Here is a 21161-nt window from a genome sequence, read left to right as displayed (position 1 = left end):
TTTTCCTTGGCACTGACCCTTCTAACATATAGACTTACAGACTCGAATAAAACAATATTTGTGGTAGACTGAATTACTGGCCCCAATTCTTCATCCTTCCCAGGAGCCTAGAACATAAATAAGAATCACCCTATCCAAGTCTTCTAAACAATTATTTTATACAAATTGTTCTTACTTTTTCTATTTCTACAGGTGTACTGATGTAGCAAACATCAGACAGCATGCATTAATGATCACAAATCTATCCATCCAACCAGCAAATGAGTAACTTTATGGAGCCTTTTACTATGTGCCACATACCGTGTGAAGAAGTTCACATATACACATAATGAAGACCTGGACGCTGCTTTCAAGGAGGTCTAAGTCTAAATGGAAACTTATGAGTGATGTAGAAAGCCACTAAGATAAACATGACGGCAGAAACTTAGAAACATTTCTTTGAGAATACAGAGAAAGGACTTTATACAGTTCAGAGGGTCTAGAAAGATTTCACAGTGGAGGTGGCATTTGATCTAAACCTCAATTGCATAGAGGAATGGAAAGATCCCCTAAAATATAATTTTCTACTTTCTGGATTCTCAAGATACTACTATATGCCTCCAGTTGAACCAGACTAAATCTGATATATTTAGCCTCTGTGGTAAAACACTGGATGCTGTGTCGGAAGACCGAGGTTCAAGTCTCAGCATGGCCACCTGAGAGTGAGAAAGTACCACCAAAAGGATCTGGCACATGGTAAACCCATAGAATCTCTGTGTGCCTTCCCCAGTAACTCGGGTTATTCAGCTTCACCAACAGATCATTATAAAATACGTAGCCAACGCCAAAACCAGGCATTGACTAAGATATAACATTGCGTATCTTATTCAACACATCAAGTTCATTTTGTGATATGTATATGGCTCCCATTTTCATTCAATTAGTCATTATTTATTTATTAAGCTCACTTGCCATATTCTAGGCATTGAAAATACTACGATGACGATGAACCAACCCTTGCTCTTCAGGTCCAGAAAGTCTTAACTCAGAGTCCAAAATATAGGTTATTCATAATTAAGAGAAAAGCAAACTTTTATATCCCACCACTGTACTGATACTGATGATCTCTAATATAATAATCACCAATATTCATTAAGCGCTTGCTATATGCCAGATACTGCTCTAAAAGCTCTTTGAAGATGCTTTTTTTTTTTTGAGAGAAAGTCTTGCTCTGTGGCCCAGGCTGAAGTGCAGTGGCATGATCTCGGCTCACTGCAAGCTCTGCCTCCCGGGTTCACACCATTCTCCTGCCTCAGCCTCCTGAATAGCTGGGACTACAGGTGCCTGTCACCACACCCAGCTAATTTCTTGTATTTTTAATAGAGATGGGGTTTCAGCATGTTAGCCAGGATGGTCTCAATCTCCTGACCCTGTGATCCGCCCACCTCAGCCTCCCAAAGTGCTGGGATTACAGGCGTGAGGCACTGCGCCCGGCCTAAGATGCTCTCACTTAATCTTCACAGGTCTATGCCAAAACACTCTTATTATCCCCGTTTTATAGACGAGAGGCTATGAGAACTGCCTAGATGTAGCAGAGCTGGGATTTGAACTCAGGAAGCTCACTCTAAAGCCTATGCTCTTAATGACAAGTTAATGGATCATGAGGCCCATTGCCACACCATCTGGACTTGGTTTTCTCTGCGTATAATTCTGCTTTTGTACACTTTAGCAATGAATCTAATTTGAAACAGTTACTACACAAGATCCATCTAGTTTCATATTCTGTGTCTTCAATTTTGTTAAACCCCAAACTAAACATAAAATTACATGTTGGTACCACCGAAACCTGTAGCCAGGAAGGTTCAAAATGATGCATCTTTTCAACGTTTTCATAAAGCAAACATGAAACACCAAGTGATTAACAGAGAGACTGTATACAGTATGACCAACAGGTATTTATTTATCTGAGCCATCATGCTTACCTGGGGCCACTGAGGGAACTTTATCTCTGAAAAAAACTCTAACTAGATTCCAAGTTCTCACTTTGCAGTAAGGCACTCTTTAACTTTTCTTAACTCCTACGAAAATAGTCATTTCACAGATGCTTTTCCTTTTTCAAACAGCCTCTTGTTTTCTTAAAGGACAGACTACAGAGGAGGAAAAGGGCAGCCACATATTGTATACATGACTGATTGTACAAAAAGAAGTTACTAAACAGCTGGAGGGGGCGATTCAGTAGTAAAGGAAAATAGAAAGTAGTCAGTCTCTGGGTTAGCCATTGGATTTTATTGTATAAATAGCATTCTAACTTGGAAAGGATGCCCCCGAGGAAGAAATGAGTCTATTTTTCTAGGCTCCCCAAAGTGCAGTCTATGATCCAAAGATAACTGCATCATGATTTAGTCATAAAACACACACCACTGTGATGAGTATGTACTTAACACACAGCAAGTCAGCAGGCAAATACACACTTTTTATATATGTACTATGGCATGCCATACTAAGACGTCACAAAGTATTTGCTCTCGTTTTCTCTTTTCTTTCAACTGTTAGTATTTGTGTTTATTTTACACATATATACATACACATATATATACTATATAAAACATACATAATAAACACTAACTTTATTATTACAAGTGAAACAAAAACTGCTTATTTTATTTCATTCACTAATCTACATATTACCTGAAACCTGAAGTGTGATTATAAGCAAAGAGATTTCATTTCATGGGGATCCGCAGCAGACTCTGAGGCAATTCCAAAATAGGACTCCCAAAATTATGACGATTAATATTGAGACATTGCAACATGCTGAAGTAGATGCAGAGATTCCAAAGTGAACATTTTCAAGGCTGGCACAAGTTTGGCTTCTAGTATATATTTTAAAAACACAATCTCATTGCTTTTCATTCACAGCTAATACATTCTTTTGAGCATATTTGATTTGAAACATCTATCCTTAGCAACTTATCAAGGGCCACCATCATCCTGTCAAAACCAACTTTCGAGAGAAAACTGAGCATATCTTCTTAACATGTCAAAAAACTCTAATCCAGTTCACATCACAGACCAAGCACTGTTAAGATGTTCTGTGGAAACCCAATAGCAAGTAATGTCAGGACACTGAGCAAATGAGTGATAAGTGTCACATCAGAGGGACCCCAGAAAGCCTTCCTAGAAAGAGGGAGTTACAGGAGCATTTCAAGAGTCCCAGTAGGTAGAGTGGAGTGCATACTTCAACTGTACCCTCTCCACAGGCCCTTACCCACACCAGCACTCAGTAAGCCAAGGGGCTACGGACAGAAAAATACCTAAATACTCATCAGCAGGGAACTTGCTAAATAAATCGTGCAACTTGTATATAGTGGAATAGCATACATAATACTTAAAAAGACTTAAGTAGAAAAATGGATTGATCTACAAAATATGTTCTTACATGAAAAAAAGCAAAGCATTCATAAAACAATCTAATTAGGATAACTTTTTCCTGGTTTTAACTATTGTGGCAAATTTTAAACATACAAAATTAGAGAATAGAATAATGAACCCACACGTACCCATAATGCAGCTTTAACAATCAGCAGCTTATGGGCAATTTTGTTTCTTTTTTATCCTTCTAATCCCAATTATTTTGGAAGAAAATCCCATATACAATATTGTTTCTATCAGTATGGGTTATACTGTATTATATATGTTATACTATGACATAGATTAGTATTTTATATTAGTATATTATCTCTAAAACATAGAGATTCTAAAAACATCACAAAATTTGTGTAAATTTTAAAATTTATTATTTTTTTAAAAAAATTTAATTTTTATTTATTTTTTTTTAAGTTTTTTTTTTTTGAGACAGAGTCTTGCTCTGTTACCCAGGCTGGAGTGCAGTGGTGCATCTCGGTTCACTGCAACCTCCACCTCCCGGGTTCAAGCAATTCTCCTGCCTCAGCCTCCTGAGACTATAGGCACGCACCACCACATCCACTTACTTTTTGTATTTTTAGTAGAGACAGGGTTTCACCATATTGGTCAGGGTGGTCTTGAACTCCTGACCTGGTGATCCACTGCACCTGGCCTAATTTTTATCTTTTTGAGATGGAGTCTCGCCTGTCACCCAGGCTAGAGTGCAGTGGCGGGATCTTGGCTCACTTCAACTTCCGCCTTCTGGGTTCAAGCAATTCTCGTGCCTCAGCCTCCAGAGTAGCTGGGACTACAGGCACCCGCCACCATGCCTGGCTAATTTTTTATGTCTTAGTAGAGAAGGGGTTTTGCCATGTTGCCCAGGCTGGTCTCAAACTCCTGACCTCAGGTAATCCACCCACCCTGGCCTCCCAGAGTGCAGGGATTACAGGCGCGAGCCACCACACCGGCCTTAAAATTTATTATTAATATGTGGATACATGACTCAAATATTTTCTGAGAGGAAATAAAAACATAAGCTAATGGTCATCATTGGGAAAGGGGGCTAGGATGAAGGGCAGAGACAGCTTAATTATTCACTTAAAAATATATTTATGTTTTTTGAGACATAGTCTCACTCTATCACCCAGGCTAGAGTGCAATGGCATAATCATGGTTCACTGCAGCCTCAAACTCCTGGTGTCAAGTGATCCTCCTGCCTCAGTCTCCTAAGTAGTTGGAACTACAGGCACGTGCCACCGTCCACCATGCTCAACTACTTTTTTTGGAGGGTGAGAGATGGGGTCTTGCTGGTCTTGAACTTGTGGGCTCAAGTGATCCTCCTGCCTCAGCCTCCCAAAGTGCTGGGATTACAAGCATGAGCCACCGTGCCTGAACAAAACTTTAGGTTAGTTTAAAATTTAACTACAACAGAACTGGCTATGCCAGGAAGAGCAGCAGAAAGGGTGCCATGACCAGAGGGAGACAGCAAGGTGTCAGTAAACGATGAACACAGGAGGCAGAGCTTGGCTGGAAGACGTGCAATAAGTCTTTCATGTATTAATAGATTCAAACTCTAGCAGGTGACAACGTCCATCAGCTGCTGAATACGAATTCTCTAAATGGGTAAAAAGTATAGAGAGCTGTGAACTCAGGGACATTACTGAACATAATTATGATTCCAATAATGTGCAGGGCCAGACAGTTATGAGATGAAACGGCCTCATCTCAACCTCCCTACTGCCACATCCCACAGCAGTATGCATCACTGAAAAGTACTGGGATTTTAAAGGGCACTTCAAAAACGCTACTTTTTTTCTTCTTAAACAAGTTAATGTCTTAACTCCTCTTTTCCTTATCTTTAGTCCTTGTAATTTATCTTTCTTATAGGTTGTAAAAATGTGATTTCCTTCCGTGGTGGTTCTATCTCTTTTCTTTGTTATATCTATATTAATACAGCCCTGGGACCCACTAGGGGAACTGCTGGACTACTTTTTAAAAAATTAGCCTTTGTGAGTGCTTGTTTACGCCGAATTCAGATACAATAAAGTTCTCCAAATTTTTCAATTTTATGATCAGTATAGTGGGAGCTATGAGAAAATGATATTTAAAGTAGCTGACTTTTAGGGTCCTGTTCATTTCTGTCACCATTTTAACACCTCCAACAAATCCAAAATATTACAAATATATACAAAAGTCCAGAAAGACTGGTCTCAATTAGACTAGTTAAAAGCCTAAACTTCTGAATGTATTTTTCAAGAAATACCATTTTCCCACTCTTAAATATTACTTAAGGCTAGTAAAATCCTCCTCAGTAAATGTCAAAAAGAGAAATGCCTTTAATGAACAGATGGCTAATGTTTTAACTTTTTATGAGCTTCACCATAAGTAAGTTCTTTTGAGGACTTTAAAATAGTTCTCTTAATTGGGTTATATCCTTCCCCCCACAACTTTGTTTATTACTTTGCCTACCAAAACCCAGCATTTCTAGATAGCATAGAGAAATGGTCTACCTATGCACTGGAAGTGTAATTTCTAAACAGATGTTATTTTACTGTACTTAACACCAAGGACCTGTTTATTTTACAAAAATGCTTCCCAGAACAAACAGCTTTATGTACGATCCAAAATGAAACTAACCTAAGATATGGTTGAGGAATGCAATAATATTTTGCAAATAAATTGCCCAATTTTACTGCAAGAGGCTCACATTTCTCTCTGCATATAAATGGACATTTTTGGTCAGTCTAGAGATTTACTCCACCAATAGCTAAAAAGACCAAAAGAAAGTGCCAGCTGAGGCTATGCCTTCCCCAGGGGGTACCTTTTTCATCCGGGGAGCTGGGTGAGGCACTGTCTTGGGACAGCGTTGTCCAGCTGGACTCCTCATCGCTTGGTGCCAGGTTCTGGATCCGGTGCAGTGCACAGTCGGTTTTGGCCCCTGTTTTCGGATGATCCTTCTTGGTCTCTGGGCTGGATGACACTGTAGCTACTTGGCCGTCTTCAGGGCTGGACTGGGGTTTGTTTGGTTTCTGCAGCAGCAAATCACCATTCCCAATGATGGTGGAGGCCTGGCCCTGGCCTGGCTGGGATTTCTCCTCCGCAATCCCATGGCGGTTGCCTCGGTTCTGCTCTAGTTCTCTGGCTGAGGTTTCCAGATCTGCATAGTAATTTAGGAAGCTCTTAGTTCTCCTGGGCTGGGAGGGTAAAATCTCACAGCCCGAGGAATCCTGTGGGTGGGGCTCTTTACCCTCTAACTTCTCAGAAGTTATGTTGATGACTGCAGTGGGGCTCAGGTTTTTGTTGGGGTCCTGCTGCCCTTGTTCTGCAGCCTTCCGGAGCTGGTTCTCCCCATTTTTCACCAGCTTGATGTTGGCAGAGCCATTTCCCAGCAGGGGCTGTGCAGCTGGATCTGAGAGGCCCATGGCCGCCTGGATGTTAGTTAGTGCATATTTTTTCCTGCATTTGGGAGGTGTGCTGTTCTTGGTTTCTGTGTGTTTTATTTCAGCGTTCAACAGTTCATTGTGGGAGGAACGGAGGTTAAGGGTGTTTGGTGGTGTGGCTGGGCTGTTCCGATTTGTGACGTCTGTAGTTCCGCTGCTGGCCATAAACACTGCTAAGGTGTCCACACCTGAGTCAGCTGGAAAAAAAAAAGGTCATTAGACACTTGCCGTGATTAAACTACTTAGTATATACAGTGCAAGTAAATATTTTTATACAGAAAACTAAAAGAAGATATGCTTCCACTGCACATATGTTCCCATAGAATGGACCCATTTTCCTCTTTATTTCACCATTTGTTCCTATATTAAATAGGAGCAAACAAAGGGCTTAACGTGGATAACCAAAAGCCAATTTACAGAAAAGCTAAGAAGTCTGAGGACCTAAATTTTACTTAAAATAAAAAAAAAACATTTCTCTTTGAATTCACATAAAAGCATTTTCTTCTGGTGGCTGGTCTTCATTTTTTACAAGCTTGAAAAATCATCCCCTTTCCAAATATTCCCACTACATTTTTATTCTTTGGTTCCTTCAGGCAACAACAACACAAAATTGCTCAAGATTCCTCTGGGGCTTCAGCATTCTTAGTCAACCTGAAAGGTCACTGTTCAATGATGCTCCATACCTCCAAGGTAATTGTTCTCAACCATGTTTAGAAACTGTGTTCTGAATGCCTGGAAGACCAAACCTCCATTACAGTTTGCTAATGTCTTGGTGAACATTTTTGACCTGGGCTTACTGTTTGTACTAAACAGAAATTTTGAAGAATTGGCTTAATTTCTGAAGAACCTGCACAAAACTATTACTGTAGCATTGAAACCTTGGTTACAGACAACATGTTAGAGCTCCCAGAGGAGTCTGAATATATTCCACTGAATTAAAATACAGACTCAGCTGTTTGCAGTCATCACGTGCCTCTGCAGAACTCCTAGGAAACTCAGATAATTGCATTTATCACAAATATTGTTTGCGCTGTTAGTGATTTATTCTATATGTCTCTTGCTAGGAAGAAAGAAAGGTTTCTTAGACTAGAAGGGAATAAAATTCATCAGCAAGAATTCCTAAGGCTTCAGATTTCTCAGTCTATGAGGAATGACTTCTTTCTTATCTGATCCTTTTGCCCTCCACAGAGACTTTGATTATCTCTACCTCAGCAGCAGATCAACCAAAGCACAGCTCCTAAAATTCCTGAAATTGTATTCTGACAATTCCCTTTTCCTTCCCCAGGCAAAACAGGGATCTTCACAGGAGAGGAGGGCAAGAATTTCCCTGTTTGGGAGCTTAGACGTATCTCTCCATCATCAAATACTTAGGTTGGGCAATTTTACTAAGTTACTCATTCTAGAGTCCCTATGCTTCCAGGAAGCAAGGCAACATCCATTCTCCATTCCAGACCATGGCCATTTTTATACAGAATGACCATGTGGCCCATAAGAGAGTCAAGGGCTGTAATCCCAAGGGTTAGGATCTTGGGCCCCATTCTTTAACTAAGGCTTCCTTCTTACCCAGCTCCCCACCTTAGTTCTTAGGCCTCATTTTACAGAAACAGAGAATGTAGTGTGGTTTTTCCTTTTGCCAAATTTCCTTTTCTTCTACCCAATCCACTGGAAGGTTTCTGTCTTTTAAACAATACTCTTGACAATTAAATTTTTAAAAAATTGTTTCTTTATTACTGTTTGACTACAAGTATTATACCATTTTATGGGAAACATTATGTTTCAATTTATAATTTAACTTCACTCAAGAGTAGCATTTCATATGAGAAGGGCCTACCTGAAACCTACATTAAGTTTTCCCTGAGACACATATCCAGAGCATAGATACATGAGAGAAAGTTATTTTTAGACTCTTAGGTATTTAGAGTGACATTATGAGAAAGTGCAAATCTGTTGGTTTCCTAAAAGGGATGGCAAAAAATTTCTATGAGGCTGCTTTATGATGCTAGGTACTATTATACATTCTAGCAATGTTATTAGGGAGATATTTTTATTTACTTTGTTTATAACCATACATATTTTCTGAAAGAATACCATCAGAATTTCTAGGTGATTTTTAATACTTAAGTAGCTTTTATATCCTGGATATACAGATTAAGACTTCTAGCCACAGCCAGGTGTTGTGGATCATGACTATAATGCCAGTACTTTGGGAGGCTGAGGTGAGCAGATCACCTGAGGTCGGGAGTTCGAGACCAGCCTGACCAACACACAGAAACTCTGTCTCTACTAAAAATACAAAATAAGACGGGCAGATTGCACATGCCTGTAATCCCAGCTACTCAGGAGGCTGAGGCAGGAGAATCGCTTGAACTTGGGAGGTAGAGGTTGCAGTGAGCGGAGATTGTGCCATTGTACTCCAGCCTGGGCAACAAGAGCAAAACTCCATCTCAAAAAACAAAAAAAGAAAAAAAAAAAAAGACTTCTAGCCACATTTTCACAGTCTTTGGTATCCCATTACCCTCTCAGGGGCCATGTAACTCTTTTGCTAGAAATAATGGAAGGCAGGCAGGAGTGGGAAGAGGCTGAATGGAAAAGGACCATCCAATACAAACTGGATGAACAAATGCAGCTCTGTATATGCCATATTTATTGGTTTGTTTATTTACTTATTTATTACTTTTGAGGCAGGGTTGGTCATTTATTTATCATTACTTTTGAGACAGGGTCTTGCTCTGTCACCCAGGCTGGAATACAAGTGGCAGGAACATGCCTCACTGCAGCCTCAACCTCCTACGCTCAAGGGATCCTCCTACCTCAGCCTCCTAAGTAGCTGAGACCACAGGCGTACACACCATACCTGGTTAATTTTTTGACTTTTTGTAGAGACAGGGGTCTCACTTTGTTGCCCATGCTGGTCTCAAATTCCTGGGTTCAAGTAATCCTCCCACCTCAGCCTCCCAAAGTACTGGGGTTACAGGCGTGAACCACCAGGCCCAGCCTGTATATGTTGTTTTCATATATTAAAACCTGAACACAGTTTGAGTAATATCTTAGATATTAAATAATGGTATCATGTGGAGGCAAAAGTAAAAGTTCAATCCTACAGCTAAGGCAGCCAAGCTAATCCCATGAACTATAGAGTTCCTCCAGGAGTTACATATCAGCTGGGAAGTCCTTGGGCTCAAAAGGGTCATGAAGCAGCTAGAGGTTAGCAAAATCCTAGAAAGATCAAAGCTGCAAGAAAGCAGCCCCAAGTGAGAGGCAGTGCTGTAAGGGTTAAGAGCACAGATCTCATGGTCAAAGAGAGAAAGGCTCAAGACCTATCCGAGCTACTTACTAGTTAAAAATGGGGACAATAATAGTACCTGGTTTACATGACAAGTAAAATGAGCAATGCCTACAGAGAATTTATAACAATAAATGTGAGCTCCAGTCACCACTTTGTACCCAAGTAATATAGCGCAGGGCAGCCTGCCAGGGACCCCAGATTACCCCCTACTCTTATTGGTCTGAGTGATTAAAACGGTCCTGTTGCAGAGACACACAGGGAGGAAAGGGACTAAGAAGGAACAAAGAAGTTGGGTCTATGAGGATTTAATTATGAAAAAAAAATATACATTCCTCAGGTTTAAGAGGATAGAGGTTTGTGTTTCTCTTTAAATAAAAGAAAATCTTACAATGTTTCTTTAAACCTTCTAATATTTAACTGTTTGCTTTGGAATCAAAAGGCCTAAGAAATAAGACCAAACTCTTTAACACAACCGACAAGTTACTTAAACTCCCAATTTCTTTGCTGTAAAATGAAATTATAATAGTATCTACACCTCATTGAGTTTTGCTGGGACTAAAACAGATGACTATCAAACCTTTGACATAATGGCTGGCATACTGTAAGAGCTCAATCCATGTTAGGGATTATTATGATCTTACAGCTCCCTCCTTCCTTGCACACTTTTATTTCTGACCACCATACCTCTAGCCACCACTGACTGAGCACTTTCTTCTTGCTGGGTACTGTGCTAGGAATTGGAAAACCAAGGAACATAAAGTCCCCACCTCTAAGCGTTTCCAGACTTGTAGAAGAAAAATACACAATAAAGTCACAGAAATCACCCAGTGTGGCGGGTGGCAGGTGCAGAGGAATAAATGGGCTACTCACCTAGGGTTGGAGAGGATCTTCAGGGAAGGGAGGACTATTATCAAGGGAGCCTGAACAAATCAAGACGTGAAAGGAGACGCGTTATGATGGAGGGGAAGGGCAAAGGCAGGGATTCTTCTGAAGCATGCTCTAACACTTTGGACCTGACCCTGAGGTAACAGCAGGATGAACGAATGGAAGGTTGATGTGTACATTCTGAGTGTGCGTGTGGTATATCTGTGTATATGTTGGGCCTTTTTCCTCTAGCATATTCTTCAAGAAGGCAATGACTATGATGAAAAGACATTAAAGAAGTGATGTAAACCAGGCAATTAAAACATCAGTGGTCATCAGAGAAACAGTGGAAAGAGGTACACAGACAGTGTCTCCTGAATCAGCCAAAGAGGTAGGCTGGCCCCATTTTTAGGCTCATTCTTTGGCCTTGGACTCTGTCATTTACCAAAGGGAAGCAGGAGCAGTTGGGAGGCTCTTTGTAATAGTCCAGTCAAGAAAGTGGGAGAGGACAAGGTAGTCACAAGAGACTTAGGTATGGGGGTGAAAGTCTTACTCTCCACTACTGCAGTTCCAGCTCTGGTCATCCCTTGACCAGGGTAGAAAGATAAGGTTCCCATTAGCCACTTGGATTCAGAGGTGAGGATTGAAGAGTCTGGTGAATTGAGTAATTAGAAAGACACTGGTGACTTCTATCATATCAGCTTCAGGAGAATGGCAGAGGTGGGCAGAGAGTGAGCTTTATTCAAGGAGCTTCACTAAGAACAAAGTTCGGGGACACAGGACAGTAGCTGGAGGATGACCCAGGGTTATGGGGAGGACTTTTTACTTTTGAAGATGAGATTCTTAGTTATGGTTTATTGTTTAAAGGCTCTAAAAGCAGAAGGCAACAAAGAGAGGAAAAGTGGAAACATGAAAGAGGAACAGAACAGTAAGGTAGAAACCAGGTGATGAGCTAAGAGAAGGGACAAGAGCAGACTGGAAACAGTCAGCCCTGCCCAAGATAAGGGACACTTCACGCTAGGAGGGAGGAGAGGCAGTAAGGACAAGGACACGTATGTCACTACAGTGACACAAAACTGAGCAAAAGCGAAACTGACAGACTTAATTTTATCTATGAAGAGAAAGTTTTCCCAGAGAGGAAACAGTCTAGGGGTATGGTGTAGCAGGGAACTTAAAAGGACCCCTGGACCGACCCGCTGGCCCTTTCAGTGGCCTAAAGAGTTCCCCTCTGGAGAACACCACAACTGCAGGGCCCCTTCTTTGCCCCCATCCAGCAGGAAGTAGCTAGAGCCGTCATTGCCCAATTCCCAACAGTAGTTGGGGTGTCCTGTTTAGAGGGGGGCTTGAGAGGTGAAGCCAGCTGGACTTCCTGGGTCGAGTGGGGACTTGGAGAACGTTTCTGTCTAGCTAGAGGATTGTAAATGCACCAATCAGTGCTCTGTGTCTAGCTAAAGGATTGTAAATGCACCAATCATAACTCTGTAAAAATGCACCAGTCAGCACTCTGTGTCTAGCTAAAGGATTATAAATGCACCAATCAGCACTCTGTAAAAATGCATCAATCAGCGCTCTGTGTCTAGCTACAGGATTGTAAATGAAACAATCAGCACTCTGTAAAATGAACCATTCAGCGCTCTATAAAATGGACCAATCAGCAGGACGTGGGCGGGGCCAAATAAGGGAATAAAAGCTGGCCACCTGAGCCAGCAGTGGCAACCCACTCAGGTCCCCTTCCACGCTGTGGAAGTTTTGTTCTTTTGCTCTTCACAATAAATATTGCTGCTGCTCACTCTTTGGGTCCGCTCTACCTTTATGAGTCTGCAGCTTGATTCCTGAAGTCAGTGAGACCACAAATCCACTGGGAGGAACAAACAACTCAGGATGCACCACCTTTAAGAGCTGTAACACTTACTGTGAAGGTCTGCGGCTTCACTCCTGAAGTCAGCGAGACCATGAACCCACCAGAAGGAAGAAACTCCAGACACATCTGAACATCTGAAGGAACAAACTCTGGACACACCATCTTTAAGAGCTATAACACTCACCACGAGGGTCCGCAGCTTCATTCTTGAAGTCAGTGAGACCAAGAACCCACTGGAAGGAATAAATTCCAGACACAGAGGAACAGATGTGAAGGGAATGAGGAAATGTTCTCAACCCTGGCCACATGTAAAAGCCACCCGGGGGGCTTTTAAACAGTATAGATGCCTAGGCCCCACCTACAAAGATACTTCCAAGATTCTGATTTAGTTACTCTGGGATTGGGCGCAGTTAGGGCATTAAAATGTTCTTGGGGTGATTCTCATCTGTGGCCAAGATGGAAAACCATTGGAATAGGAAGTGTGAGATCTGGGAAGAATAAAATGATGTACACGAAGTTAATTATTTCAGAGGCACATGGAATGCTCTCATCGCATACATCATCTTCCTTGTCCTTCCACACATTCTCAGCATCCTTCCCTCCCTCCAGCAAATTCCTACTCATCTTTGAAGATTCAGAAAAGATGCCACCTCTTTATGAAGGCTCTCTTGTCCCTCTGGAATCTCCTTCTCCCAATTCTCACACCTTCATTAATGCATCTCTATTACAGCATCATTCATGCTGTTTTACTATTAACCTGTTTGAGTTTCCCACTAGACTGTGACCTCCACCAACCAGCACAGAAGCCTAGCCCACAGTAAGCAGTCATAAATATTTGAAGAATAAATCCTCGAGTAAAATGGGAAAGGCAAGTGTTTCATTAACATCTCAAGAAATGTTGAAATAAAATGTCTACGCAGAATTTCTGAGAGTTTCTTATTAAACACTGAAAAGAAACCACTGTTATTAATAGTTAAGTCAACAGGAAATTCATCTTTCCTTTCCTTGAAAAAGGGACTGATATCAGACAGGGAAAGGGTGATCAATGGTTAGTTAGTTATCTCAGCTTTTATCCCACGTAGCATCTGAGCAAGAGTTAAAATAAAATCCTTTAATATAAGGTACAGACCAATTTATCTTGCTCCTCAGTCTTGGCTCAAATAAATTCTTACTCAACTCTACCATGACTTCCAAAAGAACAAGGACTATTTAGAGTCAAAGGCATATGTTTTGTAACCTAGAGCAGAATGGGGTACTTCCCTGTCAAACATGACTGTTCATCATTTGCAATCCTATCAGCTCAAAGTTCTCCATTTTTTGATCTGAAAAGCATCGGGCATATTGTTAAATACGGGGGCATGAGTTAGCAGTTCTTGCATACTTCCTCAGTAGAGAAGTTGCAGACTTCTATGATTAGATCCTATGTCCATGTCTTCTTCTAAATTGCAAATGCCTTGAGGAAAGTGACTATCCCATTCATTTTTTAAAGTAACAGCTTTATTGAGATATAATTTATATACTATATCTAGAAAACCCCACAGATTCAGCCCAAAAGCTCCTTCAGCTCATAAACAACTTAAGCAAAGTTTCAGGATACAAAATCAATGTACAAAAATCACTAGCATCCTTATCCACTAACAGCAGCCAAGCAGAGAGCCAAATCAGAAAGGCAATCCCATTCACAATTGCTACAAAAAGAATAAAACACCTAGGAATACAGCTAACCAGGGAGGTGAAAGATCTCTACAATGAGAATTACAAAACACAGCTCAAAGCAATCAAAGACACAAACAAATGGAAAAACATCCCATGCTCATGGGTAGGAAGAATTAGTATCATTAAAATGGCTACTCTGCCCAAAGCAACTTATAGATTCAATACTATTCCTATCAAACTATCAACATTCTTCACAGAACTAAAGAAAATTATTTCAAAATTCATATGGAACCAAGAAAAAGAGTCAGATTAACCAAGGCAATCCCAAGCAAAAAGAACAAAGCTGGAAGCGTCATGTTACCCAACTTCAAATGATACTACAGGGCTTCAGTACTCAAACCAGCATGGTACTGGTACCAAAACAGGAATATAGACCGATGGGACAGAATAGAGAGCCCGGAAATAAAGCCATACATCTATGACCATCTGATCTTCAACAAAGCTGACAAAAAACAGCAATGGGGAAAAGACTCCCTATTCAATAAATGGTACTGAAATAACTGGCTAGCCATATGCAAAAGATTGAAGCTGGACCCTTTCCTTATTGTGTATATAAAAATCAACTCAAGATGAATTAAAGACTTAAATGTAAAACCCCAAACTATAAAAAGCCTGGACGACAGCCTAAGCAATACCATCCTGTACAAAAGAATGGGTCAAGATTTCATGACAAAGACACCAAAAGCAATCACAACAAAAGCAAAAATTGACAAGTAGGATCTAATTAAACTCATGAGCTTCTGCATAGCAAAAGAAACTATCAACAGAGTAAACAGACAACTTACAGAATCGGAGAAAAAAAATCTTCAAACTATGCACCTGACAAAGGTCTAATATCCAGCACCTACTGAGAGAGGAAATTAAAGAAAGAAAGAAAAATAAAATTAAAAAGAGAAAAACAAGCTTTCTATATTAGGGTGACTCATCCCAAAGGCAGAAACAGGCAAAGCCTGGACCAGGTGAAGTCTCAATATTATCTAAGAAGCCAGAGCTCAAAGGAATGTGCCCTGGAGACTCTCCCAGCACTCCCTCAACATAGGGAGAAGAAATCAAATTTTCCATTCCCCTATGAGTAAACTTATAAGTTTATAGATTCCTGTTTTCTGGTAACTTTGAGTATTCTATTGAGTATTCTAAGCAGCACAGTGAAGATTATAAGACATGCCTGAGCAGGCCTGGGCTGCAGCCATCTAGGTGCCATAGTGAAGGTTAAAAGATAAGCCTGTTGCAAGGCACTAGAGCAAGCCTCGATAATAGCCATCTGGACCACATAGGAAGAGTCACATGTAATCCTGAGTTATGAACCTGTCACAATTTAATTAACTGCCTTCGTTTCGCCTCTGTATCCTTGCTGTCACGCCACTATGATTTGCACCACTGTAAACTTGTTTCAGGTTAGCCCACCCACTTTTAGAAGTGTGTCTAAAATTCTAGTGCTGCCTTTGTTCCAGGCCTAGTTTTTGGATGTTAATCCATTAGGTCTGAGTGCACTCAATAAAAATCCTCCTGTTTCACCGTGGTCTCTCTGGTCCTCCTTCATTCCCACAACACTATAAGGAACTTAATTAAACAAATTTACAAGAGAAAAACAAACAAGCCCATTAAAAAGCGAGCAAAGGACATAAACAGACACTTCTGAAAAGAAGACATACATTTGGCCAACAAGCATATGAAAAAAAGCTCAATATCACTGATCATTAAAGAAATGTAAATCAAATCAGAATGGCTATTACTAAAAAGTCAAAAAATCATAGATGCTGGCAAGGTTGCAGAGAAAAGGGAATACTTATACACTGTTAGTGGGAGTGTAAATTAGTTCAACAGTTGTGGAAAGCAGTGTGGCAATTTCTCAAAAAGCTAAAAGCAGAACTACCATTCGACCCAGGAATCCCATTACGGGGTACATACCCAGAGGAATATAAATCATGCTATCATAAACACACATACACATGAATGCTCACCACAGCACTATTCACAACAGCAAAGACATGGAATCAACCTAAATGTCCATTAATGACAAACTGGATAAAGCAAATGTGGGCCAGTCATGGTGGCTCATGCCTGTAATCCTAGCACTTTGGGAGGCTGAGGTGGGTGGATCATCTTAGATCAGGAGTTTGAGACCAGCCTGGCCAACATGGTGAAACCCTGTCTCTACTAAAAATACAAAAATTAGCTGGGTGTGGTGGCAGACACCTATAATACCAGCTTCTTGGGAGGCTGAGAGGCTGAAGCCAGAGAATCGCTTGAAGCCAGGGGGGTGAGGGTTGGGAGTTGAGGGGTAGAGGTTGCAGTGACTCAAGATCGTGCCATTTCACTCCAGCCTGGGCAAAAGAGCAAGACTCCAACTCCAAAAAAACAAAAAGAAGAAAAAAAGAAAAAAAAGAAAATGTGGTACATATATACCATGGAATACTATGCCATCATTTAAAAAAAGCACAAGATAATGTCTTTTGCAGGAACATGGATGGAGCTGGAGGTTATTATCCTTAGAAAACTAATGCAGGAACAGAAAATCAAATAATACGCTTTCTCTTACAAGTGGGAGCTAAATGATAAGAACTTGCAAACACAAAGATGGAAACAGGAGATACTAGAGTGTGGAGTGTGGGAGGAGGGAGAGGACCATAAAAGATAACTATCGGGTACTGAGCTTAATACCCAGGTGATGAAATAATCTGAACAACAAACCCCCGTGACATGTGTTTACCTATGTAACAAACCTTCACATGTACCCCCGAACCTAAAATAAACGTTAAAAAATTTTTATATCATACATTTATATACCATATTTTAAAGTACACAATTCAGTGCTATTTAGTATACTCACAGAGTTGTGCATCCATTAATACTATCTAATTCAAGAACATTTTTATCACCCAAAAAGAAATCCTGTACCGATTAACAGTCACGCCCCATTCGTCCCTCCTTCCAACCCCTGCAAACACTACTTTGTTTTTGTGAACTTGGTGATGACAGACATTTCATATAAACAGAATCATATGAGATCTTTTGTTACTGGCTTCTCTCATTTACTGTATCTCCAAGGTTCATCCATGTTGTAGCATGTATCAGTACTTTATTCCTTTTTATGGCTGGACAATATTCCATTGTACCACTTTATATTTGTTCATTAGTTAATGGACATTTTCACTTTTTAGCTATTATGAGTTAACACTCATATACAAGTTTTTTTTTTTTTTGTATAGACATGTAAAACTGACAGATAGCCTTTTTTGATAAACATAGAAATTGACCCTTCTGGTCTTAAAAGAAATTTATATTTGTTTTTTCTGAGATCCTTCATTAGGAAATGACCTTCAAGTCTCTCAGAAAAAAAAAGTATCAAATAACTGAAACTCACCAGATCACTGCAACCAGACAATGAGATGCTGGACACCTCATTCATCCTAATTGCTCCCTTGCTCCTACCTAGATCCTGTTTGATACACTTTGCTACATTTCTTCCCTGCTATATAAACCCTTAGTTTTAGTTGGTCAGGGAGATGGATTTGAGACTGAGCTCCTTTCCTGTCTTCTCAGCTGCAGCACCCGATTAAAGTCTTCTTCCTTAGCAATACCCGTCCTCTCAGTGATCTGACTTTCTGTCCAGTGAGCAGCAGGACCTAGACTGAACCCCTCGTGTTTCAGTAGCACGTTTTCAGTTGTCTTGGGTGTGTACTAAGGAGTGGAACTGCTGAGTATAGTAACTTGCATTTGTATGTACACACACACACACACACACTTTTTTATATTTTTATAAAGATATCACATTATGTATATATATATTTAACATTTTCAGGACTTCTAGAATGACTTAGTACAAAAGCCACTGTACCATTTTCCATTCCCACCAACAGTGTATAAGGGTTCTAAATTATCCACATCCTTGTCAACACTTGTTATTGTCTCTTTTTTACTATAGCCATCCTAGTTGGTGTGAAACGGTATTTCACTAGGGCTATGCTTTTCATTTCCTTTTCATTTTCCAGAACTTCCAGTTCCTTTTATTATAAAGTCTAGGATGTAAGAAGACACAATAAATGTTTTTTGACTTCTTAATTCATTTCCTCATTCATTCATTAAATATTTACCAAGAGCCTACTATGTACCAGGCACTCTCCTAAAGGCCAAGAACACAGCAGTGAACAAAATAAGCAAAACTAAATAAAGAATGAATAAGCAAAATACCAGTAACAACGAGGGTTAGTTTTTAGCACAAAGGTGGTTCTCTTGGATTTCTGACAAGTGGATGGGGCCCCCAGTGATTTTGCCATCCCCTCCACGTCTATTCATCATGCTATGTTGCGTGTGACTTACGAAGCTCCAACATCGATTCAAGAGGATCGATTCCTATTCCAGAGGTGGGTATAACTTCAGATTTAAGAGTGTGACAAGAGCTAATATTACTGCTGTCATGGCTTTCCTGCATGCACGATGAAGAAACATCTATTATAGCTTGGCATGTGTTTCCTCCTTTTCTGTTAAAAGCCTCACAAATTTTCTTGGGGAACCAGCCTTCCCCTACACCCATTCAATCATTCAACAGATATTTTTTGTGCACTACTCCATGCCAGATATGCTTATAAGTGCTGAGGATATAGCAGTGAACAAAACCAACAAAGTAAAGATACCTATAGAGCATAAACTCTAGGGGTTAGGCCCATGTGTTTCAGGCAGAGATGACTGTACCCCTTATTTCAGGGGGCACATGGCCAAGGCACAGCCAATCACAGTAGCAAAGTCCCATGGCTCTAGTGGCTGGTCCAAGGAAAAGCGTATGACCCACATGAAGCCAGCCAACCATGAGACTTGCCAGAAGGATAATAGTGGTGCTCTCTTTTCTCTTTTTCTTGAACTAAAAGATGCAAGCCTAGAGCTTCAAGGGGTCACCATGAGGAGATAACCTGCCCCAGCATGACTCTACCAAAGAAAGCGAAACCAAGAGACAGAGAGAAACTGAGCAAGCCCTAATGACTGAATCCCTAAAATAAGACATGCCTGAAATATGATACTGCTGGACTTCTCAGGTCAATAGATTTATGTATTTATTTTGCCTAAGCCACTTGGAGCTGGGTTTTCTCTGTTTTGCAACTAAAAGAGCCCTCATTAACACACAAAGTATTTTTTATGAAACCTAAGCAAAATTGGATAAGCCAGGATCACTTTAATTTCATGACTTGCACAGCTTCTCTCCATCCCAGCCACAAAGGCCCCAGCACAGATACAACCAGGCCAACTGGCCCTGTAACTCAGACCACATCCTAATACAAACCTGTGCTGCATCCTGTAGTTAAACCTGGCTTTCCCCCTGCTCCTTTTCCCTTTTCTAAGACCTTTAGCCTTTTGTCAAGAAAGAGTTTGTCAGTAATGACAAGAACTTCTCTCTTCAATAACCTGCTGCTCTCCCTTTACTCCCACAACAAGCTTATAAAACTGGAAACTGACAAATGGGCCCAGGGTTGATAAATGGGCCCAAGGAAGTCCAATGTTTGCCCCATTCTTGAATGAAACTTCACATTTTCTTCATTTTTATTTTTCTGCTTTACAATTTCATTTCCACCGAGGAGTTAATGGTGAAACTTCTACCCTGAGGAATGTCACCTTTTGAACTAGACCACAAAGTATTAAGGAAATGAAATAAACTCTGATTTTTCTTTTCCTTTTGGGAGGGAGAGGCTAAATAAAGCTGGCTTCATGAAACTACTCATGAAAGGAAACCTTCAATGTGACAAAAATGATAAGAACTCTGTGAACAAAAGAGGCAAAAGTTATCAATAAGGCAGCTTCGGTCACCGGGCCAGGGAGATGGCAGGATATGAGCCTCAGAATATTCTAACTAGGAGAGCAATGTCACACTGCTGATGCAGAGTGTCAGATACAGGGGTGATTTCAACAGCCAGATCTTACCCACTTGAGGGTTTCTTGTGTCCCATTAAACTTAACTGCCTGAGGACTCACTCAGTTCAATGTTTTAAGTGGAACTGATTCAAGACAGATGTATCACATACCTCTCAACAAACTTAATCTTAATGAGCTTGATTTAGCCATTCCACAATGTATACACATTTCAAAACAACATGTTGTACACAATAAACATATACATGTTTTATTTGTTGATTATAAAAAAATAAGAAATGTTATTTTCTAAAAAAGAAAATCAGATTTGGCAGTGAGAAAGGATAAGTTATTACACAAACTAACAATGGTTGAAGTTGGCAGAGGGTCTTATGGAACACCATGTTAGGGATGAGGAGAGAGGTTCAGGGAAGGCTTCCCACAAAAAGAAGAGCTGACCGGGCGCGGTGGCTCACGCCTGTAATCCCAGCACTTTGGGAGGCTGAGGCAGGCGGACCACGAGGTCCGGAGATCAAGGCCATCCCGGCTAACACAGTGAAATCCCGTCTCTACTAAAAATACAAAAAATTAGCCGGGCATGGTGGCACGCACCTGTAGTCCTAGCTACTCGGGAGCCTGAGGCAGGAGAATCACTTGAACCCAGGAGGCAAAAGTTGCAGTGAGCCACTGAACTCCAGCCTGGGTAACAGAGCTAGACTCCGCCTCAAAAAAAAAAAAAAAAAAAAAAAAAAAAATAGCTGAGTTGGATCTT

General features: G+C 40.6%; 1 protein-coding gene across 4 annotated transcripts in view; it reads right to left on the bottom strand.

The window, feature by feature from the left end:
• APBB2 (amyloid beta precursor protein binding family B member 2) overlaps positions 1 to 21161 on the bottom strand; it is a 414785-nt gene that overhangs the window by 199464 nt on the left and 194160 nt on the right. For all 4 annotated transcript variants that reach the window (XM_023224587.1, XM_031935358.1, XM_023224583.1 and 1 more), the window contains one exon: positions 6206 to 7021. In XM_023224587.1, the coding sequence (XP_023080355.1) occupies positions 6206 to 7021 (816 nt within the window). The remainder of the gene's footprint in view (positions 1 to 6205; positions 7022 to 21161) is intronic.

This window comes from Piliocolobus tephrosceles, chromosome 3 (assembly GCF_002776525.5).
Source record: "Piliocolobus tephrosceles isolate RC106 chromosome 3, ASM277652v3, whole genome shotgun sequence".
Lineage (NCBI taxonomy): Eukaryota > Metazoa > Chordata > Mammalia > Primates > Cercopithecidae > Piliocolobus > Piliocolobus tephrosceles.
Note: the sequence above shows the minus strand (reverse complement) of the source record. Positions and strands in the feature narration are given on the sequence as shown.